General features: G+C 40.9%; 1 protein-coding gene across 3 annotated transcripts in view; it reads left to right on the top strand.

Annotated features, from left to right (window-relative positions):
* Nucleotides 1–16350, top strand: part of TEX9 (testis expressed 9) — a 237724-nt gene that overhangs the window by 201172 nt on the left and 20202 nt on the right. For all 3 annotated transcript variants that reach the window (XM_027553931.1, XM_027553930.1, XM_027553932.1), the window contains one exon: nucleotides 797–931. In XM_027553931.1, coding sequence (XP_027409732.1) covers nucleotides 797–931 — 135 coding nt within the window. The remainder of the gene's footprint in view (nucleotides 1–796; nucleotides 932–16350) is intronic.

The raw sequence follows: 16350 nt of genomic DNA, 5'->3' as shown, positions 1-16350 counted from the left end.
GTTAGCCAGTTAAAAATGAGGGGTGGAGAGAAATCAGGGGAGAAGGAAGAGCATGAGCAAAAGGTCAGAGGCAAGAAACATCATGACTCTTCAGGAGAGATCCAAGCAAGTACTGCCCATAGAGCTGAAGGTACATTTGTAGGAGTAGATGAGATTATGGTGCCAGATTGGGATGGAATTTGGAGTTTATTCTATATGTTCATGTTTCTTCCTGTGTGGCCTGTAGATTCTTCAACAGCAGCTCTTAGTCTGTTTGAAGAAGTGCAGGTCTAAACCCACACCAGGATGTGAAAAATATCCTTAAAATCTGTTGTTTTTGCTCAGAATTGGGGTTTTCTTATCTGGCTAATGTAGAATGTTCTGTATTTAACAGATATTTCTTAAATGATATATTTTATCGGGTTTACACAAGCACAATATTAATGAGAGAATTTATGTCTTAAATTGGTGTTTTGGGAGGTTTCCAAGAGAACTATGGTTATAAAAAGTTGTTTATAAAGTAAATACAGAAGAAATGTATACTATATCTTGGGATCAGTAAAAAGAGGCAGAAAATTCCAAACAAAAAGCAATCTGAAAGCCTGATTTGTGACTATATCTTTAAGGATATATTTTCCTAAAACCAATTCAGCGTGGGAATTCCCTGAAACCTCTATCATTCAGTGTTCAGTCTCTGGCTGTGTATGTGTCTGTGTATAATTTAGGAGAAAGCGAGGAATATAGAAATGGAAAATATTGAAAATATCAGAGAGAACTTATGTTTATAAATGTTTTATCTGTCTCTTTTGCTGTACAGGAATTAGAGAATAAAAGAAGACTACAAAAACAGGCTGTTGCTAGTCAAAGTGCCATGGAAGTTCGCTTAAATAGAGCTCTAGAAGAAGCAGAAAAGTATAAACTAGAGTTAAGTAAACTACAGCAAAATAACAAGGTATGGAAAAACGGAATAGTTTTGTTAGTGGTCACCTTTGGTAACTTCCTTTTTTACGCAACACTCAAAAGTAATAGTTTTTAAATTATTGGTATGGGGAGGGAGGAGGGAGGAGGGTTCAGGATGGGGAACACATGTATACCTGTGATGGATTCATTTTGATATTTGGCAAAACTAATACAAATATGTAAAGTTTAAAAATAAAATAAAATTAAAAAAAATTATAATTCTTGATGTCATGGTGAACATATCTTTTCAAAGAAACACACTCATTAGGAATATGTATATTTCTGGTAAGTTAGGTTTATATTGTTTGGACTAGCACCATCATTAGGTGATAGCACAACTCTTTGGAGGAGGCATTCATTTTTTCCTCCAACAAATCTTTATTGTATGCCCATATTACATGCCAGACACTGTGGGAATAAATGGTGGAAAAATGTTTCTTGTCTCTCAAGTCTTTTAAATCCTTCTCTGAACATCAGTTTTCCAATATATATATAACACAAGGGGCTATATTACCAGGGCACTGGTTGTCAAACTTGAGCACATGTCAGAATTACCTGGAGGGCTTATTAAAACAGATTCCTGGGTCCCAGCCACAGATTTTATTATTCAGTAGTATGGGGTGAGACTTGAGAATGTGTGAGGTTTTTTATTTTATTGGAGTATAATTGATTTACAATGTTGTGTTAGTTTCTGCTGTACAGCAAAGTGAGTAATATATACATATATATATATATATAATATCTCCACTGTTTTTTAGATTCTTTTCCCATATAGGCTGTTACAAAGTATTGAGTAGGGTTTCTTGAGCTAATAGGAGGTTCTTATTAGTTACATATTTCATATATAGTAGTATGTATATGTCAGTCCCAGTCTACCAGTTTATCCCTTCCCCACCCCTTACTTCCTCATTACCATAAATTTGTTTTCTAGATCTGTGACTCAGTTTTAGTTTTATAGATAAGTTCATTTGTTCTCTTAGATTCTGCATATGAGTGACATCATCTGATATTTGTCTTTGTGTGTTTGCTTACTTTACTCAGTATGATAATCTCTAGGTCTGTCCATGTCATTGCTAATGGCATTATTTCATTCTTGTTTATGGCTGAGTAATATTCCATTATATATATCTACCACATCTTTATCCATTCCTCAGTTGAGGGACATTTAGGTTGCTTCTTCCATGTCCTGGCTATCGTAAATAATGCTGCAGTGCACACTGGGGTACATGTATCTTTTTTAAATTATAGTTTTCTCTGGATATGTGCCAAGGAATGGGATCATATAAAAGCGCTGTTTTTAGTTTTTTAAAGAACTTCCATACTATTTTCCATAGTGGCCGTAACAATTTACATTCCCACCAACAGAGCAAGAGGGTTCCCTTTCCTATACCTCCTTTCCAGCATTTATTGTTGGTACATTTTTTTGATGATGGCCATGCAAGTGGAGAGTGAAAAAGTTGGCTTAAAGCTCAACATTCAGAAAACGAAGATCATGGCATCTGGTCCCATCACTTCATGGGAAATAGAAGAGGAACCAGATGGGGAAACAGTGGAAACAGTGTCAGACTTTATTTTTTGGGGCTCCAAAATCACTGCAGATGGTGACTGCAGCCATGAAATTAAAAGGTGCTTACTCCTTGGAAGGAAAGTGATGACCAACCTAGATAGCATATTCAAAAGCAGAGACATTACTTTGCCAACAAAGGTCTGTCTAGTCAAGGCTATGGTTTTTCCAGTGGTCATGTATGGATGTGAGAGTTGGACTGTGAAGAAGGCTAAACGCCAAAGAATTGATGCTTTAGAAGTGTGGTGTTGGAGAAGACTCTTGAGAGTCCCTTGGACCGCAAGATCCAACCAGTCCATTCTGAAGAAGATCAGCCCTGGGATTTCTTTGGAAGGAATGATGCTAAGGCTGAAACTCCAGTACTTTGGCCACCTCATGCAAAGAGTTGACTCATTGGAAAAGAGCCTGATGCTGGGTGGGATTGGGGGCAGGAGGAGAAGGGGACGACAGAGAATGAGATGGCTGGATGGCATCACTGACTCAATGGACTTGAGTCTGAGTGAACTCTGGGAGTTGGTGATGGACAGGGAGGCCTGGCGTGCTGCAATTCATGGGGTCGCAAAGAGTCAGACACGACTGAGTGACTGAACTGAACTGAATGCTGACTAGTGTGAGGTGATACCTAATTGTGGTTTTGATTTACATTTCTCTATTGATTAGTGATGATTATCTTTTCATGTGCCTCTTGGCCATTTGTATGTCTTTGGACAAATTACTATTTAGAACTTCCACTCATTAAAAAAATTTTTTTTGATTGAACCATTTTTGAAGTGTTTATTTAATTTGTTAACAATATTGCGTCTTTTAAATATTTTTTGTGTTTCTTTATTCCACAAGGCTTGTGGGTTCTTAGCCCCCTGACCAGGGATGGAACCTGCACCCCCTACAGTGGAAGGTGAGGTCTTATCCTCTGGACTTCCAGGGAAGTCCCCCAGTCTTTTTTTTTTTTTTAATTGGATTCTTTGTTATAAAACTACATGAGCTGTTTCTGTATTTCAGAGATTAATCCCTTGTCAGTTGCTTCATTTGCAAATATTTTCTCCTATTCTGAGGGTTGTCTTCTTGTCTGTGGTTTCCTTCGCTGTGCAAAAGGTTTTAAGTTTCATTAGTTTCCATTTATTTATTTTTGTTTTTATTTTCATTACTATAGACAGTGGATTGAAAAAGTTCTTGGCTGCAAATTATGTCTAAGAGTTCTCTGCCTATGTTTTCCTTTAGGAATTTTATGGTATCAAGCCTTACATTTATTTAGTCTTTAATCTATTTTGAGTTTATTTTTGTATATGTTATTAAGGAGTGTTCTAATTTCATTCTTTTACATGTAGCTGTTTTGTTTTCCCAGCACCACTTATTGAAGAGACTGTTTTTTCTGAATTGTATATTGTTGCTCCTTTGTCATAGATTAGTTGACCATAGGTGTGTGGGTTTATCTCTGGGCTTCCTATCCTGTTCCATTGGTCTATATTTCTGATTTTGTGCCTGTACCATATTGTTCTGATGACTGTAACTTTGTAGTATAGTCTTAATTCATGCAGCTTGGATTCCTCCAGCTGTTTTCTTTCTCAAGATTGCTTGGTCATATGAGGTCTTTTGTGTTTCCATACAAACTGTAAAATTCTTTGTTCTAATTCTGTGAAAAATTGCTATTGATAATTTGATCAGGATTGTATTGACTCTCTATAGACTGCTTTGGGTAGTATAGTCATTTTCACAATATTGATTCTTCCAATCCAAGAGAATAGTATATCTCTCCATCTGTGTGTCATCTTTGATATCTTTCGTCAGTATTTTATAGTTTTCTTAGTACAATTCTTTCATCTCCTTGCTGTGCCGTGCTGTGCTTAGTTGCTTATTCATGTCTGACTCTTTGCGACCCCATGGACAGTAGCCCAACAGGCTCCTCTATCCATGTTTGTCTCCTTAGGTAGGTATATTCCTAGATGTTTTATTCTTTTGATGCCACACTAAGTGGAATTTTTTCTTTAATTTCTCTTTCATCTTTCATTGTTAGTACAGGAATACAAAATATTTTTATGTATTAATTTTCTAACCTTGCAGCTTACCAAATTCATGCATGAGCTCTAGTAGTTTTCTGGTAGCATCTTTAGGATTTTCTATGTATAGTGTCACGTAATTTACAAACAGTGACAGTTTTACACTTCTTTTCCAATTTGGATTCCTTTTTTTCTTTTTCTTCTCTGATTGCCATAGCTAGGACTTCAAAACTATGTTGAATAATAATGGCAAGAGTAGACATCTTTGTCGTGTTCCTGATCTTACAGTAAATGTTTTTAGTATTCACCACTGAGAATGATATAATGGTCATCTGAATAAATTCACCCATTCCATTCTAATTCGCTGTTTCCTAGAATGTCCACGTTCACTCTTGCCATCTCCTGTTTGACCACTTCTAATTTACCTTGATTCACGGACCTGACATTCCAGGTTCCTATGCAATACTGCTCTTTACAGCATCGGACCTTGCTTCTATCACCAGTCGCATCCACAACTGGGTATTGTTTTTGCTTTGGCTCCATCCCTTCATTCTTTCTGGAGTTATTTTTCCACTGATCTCCAGTAGCATATTGGGCACCACCGACCCGGGGAGTTCCCCTTTCAGTATCCTATCATTTTGCCTTTTCATACTGTTCATGGGGTTCTCAAGGCAAGAATACTGAAGTGGTTTGCCATTCCCTTCTCCAATGGACCACATTCTGTCAGACCTCTCCACCATGACCCATCCATCTTGGGTGGCCCCACACAGCATGGCTTAGTTTCATTGAGTTAGACAAGGCTGTGGTCCATGTGATCAGATTGGCTAGTTTTCTGTGAGTATGGTTTCAGTGTGTCTGCCCTCTGATGCCCTCTTGCAACACCTACCATCTTACTTGGGTTTCTCTTACCTTGGGTGTGGGGTATCTCTTCACGGCTGCTCCAGCAAAGTGCAGCCGCTGCTCCTTACCTTGGACGAAGGGTATCTCCTCACGGCCACCCCTCCTGACCTTGAATGTGGAGTAGCTCCTCTCGGCCCTCTGGCGCCCACGCAGCCACTGCTCCTTGGATGTGGGGTTGCTCCTCTCGGCCACCGCCCCTGACCTTGGACGTGGGGTTGCTCCTCTCAGCCATCTCCCCTGACCTCGGATGTGGGGTAGCTCCTCTCTGCCACTCCTGTGCTGACGCAGCCTGGCACTCTCAGTTGCCCCCCCGAGCTTGGGCGAGGGGTAGCTCCTCTTGGCTGCGCTTCTGCACGGTTTGTTGCAGCTGGCATGCTTCTGCATGGTCCGTTGCAGCCAGCGTGCTTCTGGAATGGGTGAATTTAACTCAGATGACCATTGTATCTACTACTGTGGGCAAGAATCCCTTAGAAGAAACGGAGTAGCCATCATGGTCAACAAAAGGGTCCGAAATGCAGTACTTGGGTGCAGTCTCATAAACAACAGAATGATGTCTGTTTGTTTCCAAGGCAAACCATTTAATATCACGGTAATCCAAACCTATGCCCTAACCAGTAATGCTGAAGAAGCTGAAGTTGAATGGTTCTTTGAAGACCTACAAGACCTTTTAGAACTAACACCCAAAAAAGATGTCCTTTTCATTATGGGGGACTGGAATACAAAAGTATGAAGTCAAGAAACACCTGGAGTACAGGCAAATTTGGCCTTGGAGTACGGAATGAAGCAGGGCAAAGGATAATAGAGTTTTGCCAAGAGAATGCACTGGTCATAGCAAACACCCTCTTCCAACAACACAAGAGAAGACTCTACACATGGACATCACCAGATGGTCAACACCAAAATCAGACTGATTATATTCTTTGCAGCCAAAGATGGAGAAGCTGTATACAGTCAGCAAAAACAAGACCAGGAGCTGACTGTGGCTCAGATCATGAGCTCTTTATTGCTAAATTCAGACTTAAATTGAAGAAAGTGGGGAAAACCACTAGATCATTCAGGTATGACCTACAAAATCCCTTATGATTATACAGTGGAAGTGAGAAATAGATTAAGGGACTAAATCTGATAGATAGAGTGCCTAATGAACTATAGACGGAGGTTCGTGACACTGTACAGGAGACAGGGATCAAGACCATCCCCATGGAAAAGAAATGCAAAAAAGCAAAATGGCTGTCTGAGGAGGCCTTACACATAGCTGTGAAAGGAAGAGAAGTGAAAAGCAAAGGAGAAAAGGAAAGATATAAGCATTGGAATGCAGAGTTCCAAAGAATAGCAAGGAGAGATAAGAAAGCCTTCCTCAGCAATCAATGCAAAGAAATACAGGAAAACAACAGAATGGGAAAGACTAGAGATCTCCTCAAGAAAATTAGAGATACCAAGGGAACATTTCATGCAAAGATGGGCTTGATAAAGGACAGAAATGGTATGAACCTAACAGAAACAGAAGGTATTAAGAGGTGGCAAGAATACACAAAAGAACTGTACAAAAAAGATCTTCACGACCTAGATAATCACAATGGTGTGATCACTGACCTAGAGCCAGACATCCTGGAATGTGAAGTCAAGTGGGCCTTAGAAAGCATCACTACAAACAAAGCTAGTGGAGGTGATGGAATTCCAGTTGAGCTATTTCAAATCCTGAAAGATGATGCTGTGAAAGTGCTGCACTCAATATGCCAGCAAATTTGGAAAACTCAGCAGTGGCCACAGGACTGGAAGAGGTCAGTTTTCATTCCAATCCCATAGAAAGGCAAAGCCAAACAATGCTCCAACTACTGCACAATCACACTCATCTCACACTCTTGCTTGGAAAATCCATGGACGGAGGAGCCTGGTAGGCTGTAGTCCATGGGGTCACTAAGTCGGACACAACTGAGCGACTTCACTTTCACTTTTTACTTTCATGCATTGGAGAAGGAAATGGCAACCCACTTCAGTGTTCTTGCCTGGAGAATCACAGGGCTGGGGAAGCCTGGTGGGCTGCCGTCTATGGGGTCGCACAGAGTCGGACACGACTGAAGCAATTTAGCAGCAGCAGCAGCACATGCTAGTAAAGTAATGCTCAAAATTCTCCAAGCCAGGCTTCAGCAATACGTGAACCGTGAACTTCCAGATGTTCAAGCTGGTTTTAGAAAAGGCAGAGGAACCAGAGATCAAATTGCCAACATCCACTGGATCATGGAAAAGGGAACAGAGTTCCAGAAAAACATCTATTTCTGCTTTACTGACTATGCCAAACCCTTTGACTGTGTGGATCACAATAAACTGTGGAAAATTCTGAAAGAGATGGGAATACCAAACCACCTGACCTGCCTCTTGAGAAATCTATATGCAGGTCAGGAAGCAACAGTTAGAAGTGGACATGGAACAACAGACTGGTTCCAAATAGGAAAAGGAGTACGTCAAGGCTGTATATTGTCACCCTGCTTATTTAACTTATATGCAGAGTACATCATGAGAAACGCTGGACTGGAAGAAGCACAAGCTGGAATCAAGACTGCCGGGAGAAATATCAATAACCTCAGATATGCAGATGACACCACCCTTATGGCAGAAAGTGAAGAGGAACTAAAAAGCCTCTTGATGAAAGTGAAAGAGGAGAGTGAAAAAGTTGGCTTAAAGCTCAACATTCAGAAAACGAAGATCATGGCATCCAATCCCATCCCTTCATGGGAAATAGATGGGGAAACAGTGGAAACAGTGTCAGACTTATTTTTCTGGGCTCCAAAATCACTGCAGATGGTGACTGCAGCCATGAAATTAAAAGACACTTACTCCTTGGAAGCAAAATGATGACCAACCTAGATAGCATATTCAAAAGCAGAGATCTTACTTTGCCAACAAAGGTCCGTCTAGTCAAGGCTATGGTTTTTCCAGTGTCATGTATGGATGTGAGAGTTGGACTGTGAAGAAAGCTGAGCGCCGAAGAATTGATGCTTTTGAAGTGTGGTGTTGGAGAAGACTCTTGAGAGTCCTTTGCACTGCACGGAGATCCAACCAGTCCATTCTAAAGGAGATGAGTCCTGGGTGTTCATTGGAAGGACTGATGCTGAGGCTGAAACTCCAATACTTTGGCCACCTGATGCGAAGAGTTGACTCATTGGAAAAGACCCTGATGCTGGGAGAGATTGGGGGCAGGAGGAGAAGGGGACTACAGAGGATGAGATGGCTGGATGCCATCACCAACTCGATGACATGAGTTTGAGTGAGCTCCGGCAGTTGGTGATGGATAGGGAGGCCTGGAGTGCTATGATTCATGGGGTCATAAGGAGTAGGACTCAACTGAGCAACTGAACTGAACTGATTGAGAATGATGTTTATTGTGGGTTTGTCTATATTGCTTTTATTATGTTGAATTAGGTTCTTTCTGAGCTTCCCAGGTGGCTCAGTGATAAAGAATCTTCCTGCAATGCAGGAGATGTGGTTTCAATCCCTGGATCAGGAAGACCCCTTGAAGGAAATGGCCACCTACTCCAGTAGTCTTAACTCGGAAATCCCATGGACAGAAGAGCCTGGCAGGCGACAGTGTCTTTGGTGTTGCAAAAGAGTCGGACACAACTTAAAGACTAAACAACTATAAGCTTCTGCCTAGGCCCACTTTCTGGATAGGTGTTTTTTTTTTTTTTTTTTTTTATCATAAATGGGTGTTGAATTTTGTCAGAAGCTTTTTCTGCAACTATTGTGATGATATGTTGTTAATTCTTCAATTCAGTGTGGTTTATCATACTGATTTGCAGATATTGAACAATCCTTGTATACCTGAGGTAAATCCCACTTGATCATGGTATGTGATTCTTTTGATGTGTTGTTGGATTCTGTTTGCTAGTATTTTGTTGAGGTCTTTTGCATCTGTGTTCATCAGTGATATTGGCCTATAATTTTCTTTTATTATGATGTCTTTTGTCTGGTTTTGGGATCAGGCTGATCGTCCCCTTGTAGAATGAACTTGGGAATGTTCCCTTTGTCTCCAGCTTTGTGGAAGAGTTTCAGAAGGGTGTGTGTTCACTCTTCTCTTAATGTTTAATGTAATTCATTTTTGAAGCCATCTGGTCTTGGAATTTTGTTTGTTGGAAGGTTTTAATCACAATTTCAATTTCAGTACTTGTGACTGAACTGTTCATATTTTCTCTTTCTTCCTGGTTCAGCCTTGGAAGGTTGTATCTTTTGAAGAATTTGTCCGCTTCTAGGTGTCCATTTTATTGGCATGTAGTTGCTTATAGTCTTTTATGATTTTTTGTATTCCTGTAGCATCCATTGTAGCTTTTCCATTTTCATTTCTAATTTTATTGAGTCCTCTCCCTTTTTTTTTTGATGAGGCTGGCTAAATTCTTACAATTTTATCTTCTCACAGAACCAGCTTTTAGTTTCACTGATCTTTGTTATTGTTCTCTTCATTGGAGCATTTAATCTGTTTACATTTAATTAAGGTAATTATCAATATATATGTTCCTATTGCCATTTTCTGAATTTTTGGGGTTTCCTTTTGTAGGTCTTTTTCCTTCCTCTTGTTCTTTTCTCTTGTGATTTGATGACTGTCTTTGTTGTATATGGGTTGCTTCTTTTTTGTGTGTATGTCTATTATATTTTTTTTGGTTTGTATTTCCTGTGAGGTTTTGATAAAGTAATCTATATATATAAATATGAATAATTGAGGTGTTAGTTGCTCCATCATGTCTGACTCTTTACGACCCCACCAGGCTCCTCCGTCCATGGAATTCTCCAGGTGAGAATACTGGAATGGGTTGCCATTCCCTTCTCCAGGCGATCTTCCCAGCCCAAAGATCGAACCCAAAGGCCTTACCAGTGAGCTTTCCCATTTCTGATTTTCTTGTTTCTAGTTGTGGTGTTGCGTCCCTTCCTCCCCACCCCACCGACCCCCTGCCCCAAAGTTCTGTTAGCATTTGTTGTAAAGCTGCTTTGGTGGTACTGAATCCTTTTAGCTTTTAGTTGTCTGTTAAGCTTTTGATTTCTCTGCTGATCTGAATTAGATTCTTGCTGTGTATTCTTTTTTGTAGGTTTTTCTCTTTCATCACTTTAAATAAATATATCATGCCACTCCCTTCTGGCCTGCAGAGTTTCTGCTGAAAAACTAGCTGATAACCTTATGAGTATTTCCTTGTTGCTTTTAATATTTTTTTTAATATATGTTAAATTATAATGTGTCTCAGTGTGTTCCTCTATTTATCTTGTATGAGACTCTCTGTACTTCCTGGACTTGGGTGACTGTTTACTTTCCCATATCAGGTTAGTTCTCCATTGTAATCTCTTCAAGTATTTCCTTAGGCTCTTCTCTTTTTCTTCTTCCTCTGGGACCCCTGTAGTTCGAAAGTTGGTGCATTTAATGTTATCACAGAGGTCTCTCAGACTGTCCTTATTTCTTTTCTGTTTTGTTCCACAGCATCTGTTTCCACCATTTTTCTCTTTCAGCTCACTTTTTCATTCTTTTGCCTCAGTTATTCTGCTATTGATTCCTTCTGATGTTTTTTTTTCAGTGATTGTACTGTTTGTCTTTATTTGTTTAGTTCTTCTAGATTTGTTAAACATTTCTTACATATTCTTGATCCATGTCTCCATTCTTTTTTTGGAATCTTGGATCATGTTTACCATCATTACTCTGAATTCTTTTTCAGGTAGATTGCCTGTTTCCTCTTCATTTAATTGTTCTTGTAAAGGTTTCTATCTTGCTTCTTCATCTGCAACATACTTCTTTTCTCATTTTGTCCAACTTAACTGTGTTTTTGGTCTCCTTTCCACAGGCTGCAAGATGGTAGTTCCTCTTGCTTCTGGTGTCTGCCCCGTGGTGGGTGAGATTGGTCCAGAGATTTGTGCCATTATCCCTTTGATAGGGGATTTGACTGGTGGTGTGGTGACCAGAGCTTGCTCTGGACATTTAGCAGGGCCTCCTCTTTGCTCTGTAGTTGTCATTGCCCTGTCAGGGGTGGGGTTTCCTCCCTGGTTGTTGGGAGTAGAGACCCCCAGATCTGTTTCTTAGCTGTGTTTCTGATCTGTAGTGCTAGCTAGGTGTGATCGGACAACTTCCACTGGGAGAGAAGCCACTGAGTATTCCTTCTCTGGAGCTGTTCACCTGTGAGTGTGCTCTGTTGTGCTCCCTTTCATCCATTGTGTGAACTCACAAAATACCCTATCATTGGCACTGCTCTCAGTCCCACCTTAACTATGGGTATGCTCACAATTGGCCCTGGTGACTCTGAGGTCTTGTTTTCACCAGCCACTGATGCAGATCCACTGAGGTCAGGTCCCAGGACTGTAGTGATTATTTATGTACCTGAACCTGCTGTGGGGGGTGTGGGGGCTGTGGAGGCAGCTCAGACTCTGGCCTGGCCCAACCCCTGCAGTGTGTGCCCACAAAGTCTACAGCAGCTAAAGCCAGCCCATCCCAGCTGCAGGAGCACTTGCTGTCCTTTCAGATGTTTGCAGGTACTAAACTTAGGAAGCTGTCAGTGGAGGTGTAACTCTGAGGTTCACGCAGAGGCCAGGAGAGATTTCAGCTCTACTTCTTCGTCACATGGCCCTTTGGGCTCCGCTGTGGTTTCAGCCCCACCTCTGTTTGTGTGTCTCCTATCAGAGTCTGCTCTGGAGGTAGCCTGGGCACACAAGCCCATCAGGCCAGAAGGAACCGAAGTAGTGATCAGGGTGAGAGGGCCACCCAGGCAGGAGGATGCTGGGATAGCGACTGGAAAGTGAAAACCCACTAGGCAGTGATTGGGGTGAGTGGATCACCCAGGCTGGGGGAAGGGGTGGAAGAGGTGATGACAGTGGCGCGCAGGCTGTCTCCTGCAGAGCCTGTGGCTGGAGCGGATGGTGTACGAGGGGAAAAGCTGCGGTAGCAACTCCACCCTTTGTGCATTACTAAACAGTGGCACTTTGTGCAGCCATCCAGGCTTCTTCCACGAGCATTCCTAGTTTTGGAGCTCCTCATTCCCACCCCCTCAGGCTGTTTCCTCAAAGCTCAGAGCCATTCCCACCCAGGATTTGCTCTCCAAACCTCACATTCCAGCACCTATCCTCCAGGCACACCTTGAACACCCATCCTAGGCTGGGGCCTACAGGGCTGTGGCAGGGACCCTTTGTTTTGTTTTGTTAATTTATTTAATTGGAGGCTAATTACTTTACAATATTGTGGTGGTATTTTTTGCCGTACATTGACATGAATTGGTCACGGGTGTACATCCTGAACCCCATCCTGAACCCCGCCCCCCCACCTCCCTTCCCACCCCATCCCTCTGGGTTGTCCTAGAGCACCAGCTTTGAGTGCCCTGCTTCATGCATTGAACTTCCACTGGTCATCTGTTTTACATATGGTAATATGCATATTTTAGTGTTATTCTCTCAAATCGTCCCACCCTCACCTTCTCCCCCATAGTCCAAAAGTCTGTTCTTTATATCTCTGTCTCTTTGGCTGTCTTGCACACAGGGTCGTCGATACTATCTTTCTAAATTCCATATATATGTGTTAATACACTGTCTTGGTTTTTCTCTTTCTGACTTACTTCACTCTGTATAATAGGCTCCAGTTTCATCCACCTCATTAGAACTGACTCAAATGAATTCTTTTTTATAGCTGAGTAACAGTCCATTGTGTATATGTACCACAACTTCCTTATCCATTCATCTGCTGATGGACATCTAGATTGCTTCCATGTCCCAGCTATTAGGGACCCTTTGCGTAGGACTTCTTGGCCCTGCCTGCCACAGATAAGTTTCTGGTCTGTCTTCTGAGCCCCTGGAGTTCCTCTTCTGTCCCAGGTGATTTCTGCACTGGTGAAGGGGCTTCCCCAGATGTGTGACCCTCTCCTCACCTTCAACTTTCCACCAGATGCACAGGTCCTGTTCTGCTTCCTCTCCTTTTCCTTCTTCCTTCTTTCATTCTACCTGGTTATGCAGGGATCCTTCTCATCCTTTTCGGTGTCCAAGGTTCTCTGCTAGTGTTCAGCAGGTGCTCTGTGACAATTTTTCCATTTGTAGATGTATTCTTGATGCATCTGTGGGGAGAGATGAACTCCATATCTTCCTTCTCCTCTGCCATTTTTGAAAGTCTGAATGTCCATTTTAACAACTTCCCAAGTGATGCTGATGCTACTGATTCTGAGATGACATTTTGCTAACCACCATTAAACAGTTATTGTAAGGATCACCATTGTGTCTCTAGCATCTCGCCAGTGATTGGCATTGAAGTTAACATTCAGTTCCTGGAATATATGTAGAATAAATCAAGGCTCAAATATCAATGTGTGTGAAAGCCTTTTGTATACACTATAAATACTGGCTATTAGTTTTGGTTTTGTGTCAGCCTGAAATTGATGTTCCACTGGAGTCTCTCCCTTAGGACAATATTTAAGTTATTTAACAGTGCCCTGGATGATGAATTTAGGAGTTGGTCTCATTACATACACAGATGATACTATTTTGGATTAAATTAGTAGTGCTTAATAAGCATCTTTTAATTTCATGGCTGCAGTCACCATCTGCAGTGATTTTGGAGCCCAAAAAAATAAAATCTGACACTGTTTCCACTGTTTCCCCATCTATTTGCCATGAAGTGATGGGACCAGATGCCATGATCTTCGTTTTCTGAATGTTGAGCTTTAAGCCAACTTTTTCACTCTCCACTTTCATCAAGAGGCTTTTTAGTTCCTCTTCACTTTCTCCCATAAGGGTGGTGTCATCTGCATATCTGGCATATCTGAGGTTATTGATATTTCTCCCGGCAATCTTGATTCCAGCTTGTGTTTCTTCCAGTCCAGCGTTTCTCATGATGTACTCTGCATATAAGTTAAATAAGCAGGGTGACAATATACAGCCTTGACGTACTCCTTTTCCTATTTGGAACCAGTCTGTTGTTCCATGTCTAGTTCTAACTGTTGCTTCCTGACCTGCATACAAATTTCTCAAGAGGCAGAGCAGATGGTGACTGCAGCCATGAAATTAAAAGATGCTTACTCCTTGGAAGGAAAGTTATGACCAACTAGATAGCATATTCAAAAGCAGAGACATTACTTTGCCAACAAAGGTTCGTCTAGTCAAAGCTATGGTTTTTCCTGTGGTCATGTATGGATGTGAGAGTTGGACTGTGAAGAAGGCTAAACGCCGAAGAATTGATGCTTTTGAAGTGTGGTGTTGGAGAAGACTCTTGAGAGTCCCTTGGACTGCAAGGAGATCCAACCAGTCCATTCTGAAGGAGATCAGCCCTGGGATTTCTTTGGAAGGAATGATGCTAAAGCTGAAACTCCAGTACTTCGGCCACCTCAAGCAAAGAGTTGACTCATTGGAAAAGACTCTGATGCTGAGAGGGATTGGGGGCAGGAGGAGAAGGGGATGACAGAGGATGAGATGGCTGGATGGCATCACTGACTCGATGGACGTGAGTCTGAGTGAACTCTGGGAGTTGGTGATGGACAGGGAGGCCTAGCGTGCTGCGATTCATGGGGTCGCAAAGAGTCGGACGCGACTGAACTGAACTGAACTGAGTAAGTGCATGTGTGCTCAGTCATTCAGTCATGTTCAATTCTTTGCGACCCCATGGACCTGTAGCCTGACAGGCTCCTCTGTCCATGGGAATTCCCAGACAAGAATACTGGAGTGGGTTGCCATTTCCTTCTCCAGGGGATCTTCCCGACCCAGGGATTGAACCCACGTCTCCTGCATTGGTAGGCAGATTTTTTACCACTGAGCCACCACACTTAGGGTCTTCCCTTATAGTTCAGTCAGTAAAGAATCTGCCTGCAGTGCAGGAGACCCATAGTATATGCTGTACGATCAGACAGTGTTCACATTTAAGATCTTTCAATAGTATGATAACTGGGATTTATTAATAGAAGGTATTTAATGAACAAGTTAGGAAGTCAGCTTTACAAACTTGCCAATAATTGTCATGCTGTTAGAGCATTATTTTTAATTTTCATGCATTCTAAAGTGATTTTGAAGAAAATAAAATGAAATAATCATGTAAATGTAAATTTCAGTATTTGCTAATTCTGGTTCCAGATTTGAACTCTATTTTAGCACATACATTAGAGAAATGGAAAGAAAAACTTGTTTCCATGACAACATATGACTCTAGCCAGCCATTCTGCAAATTCAAGTAGTGAGACTTTGGTATGTGAACGACTCAGTTCAAAGCCATCAACACTGTAAAAACAATTCAGATGTGTTTAAGACAAAGTTCTGACCCTAGATCTACATTAGGTGATAGATTAAAACATAGTGGGAAGACATTTTGTAATATATATTACTCACTCTTTAGTATCAAGTAGACATTTTGACATCATCATTCTTAAATGTAACTTATTTCAAATTTATGAAAAATGTGTATGCATCTTTTTGATTTTTAAGTCATTTTGCCTTGTTTCTAACTTTGAGGGAGTTTTCAAGACAATCAGTAAGATTTTCCTTGGGGTCTAATCTGTATATGTAAGTTTTTCTTTTATGACCAGTTATATTTTTTTCTACCTTAATAAATCTTTGTACTTTGCTTCTCATTCTGATTAGACATAGTTAGGTAAACAAGTAAAATTATTCATGTTTATGTGTTTAAGGAATAGTAAGATTTCCATAAAATAGAACAATATTTCCTCAGTCATCAGAAAATTAAAGACTTATTTAAAAAATAATGGTAAAGTCATTCTGCACAGAGCTTAAGAAACAAGTTAAACTGGTTTAGAGTAAGAGTAACTTTTGAAATGAAAAGTCATTCAACTTAAACCAGATGCTGAATGAGTGCAGGGAGCCAATCTTACTCATTGCTATGCCTCAGTGCCTGGAACATAATTATAATTATTATAATAGCAACATAATAATTGCCTTTGAAACAAGCTGAAGGGAGGAATGATGAAAGACAAATGTGTGATGGTTTAACTGTGCATCTGATGGTCG

Source organism: Bos indicus x Bos taurus, chromosome 10 (assembly GCF_003369695.1).
Source record: "Bos indicus x Bos taurus breed Angus x Brahman F1 hybrid chromosome 10, Bos_hybrid_MaternalHap_v2.0, whole genome shotgun sequence".
Lineage (NCBI taxonomy): Eukaryota > Metazoa > Chordata > Mammalia > Artiodactyla > Bovidae > Bos > Bos indicus x Bos taurus.
Note: the sequence above shows the minus strand (reverse complement) of the source record. Positions and strands in the feature narration are given on the sequence as shown.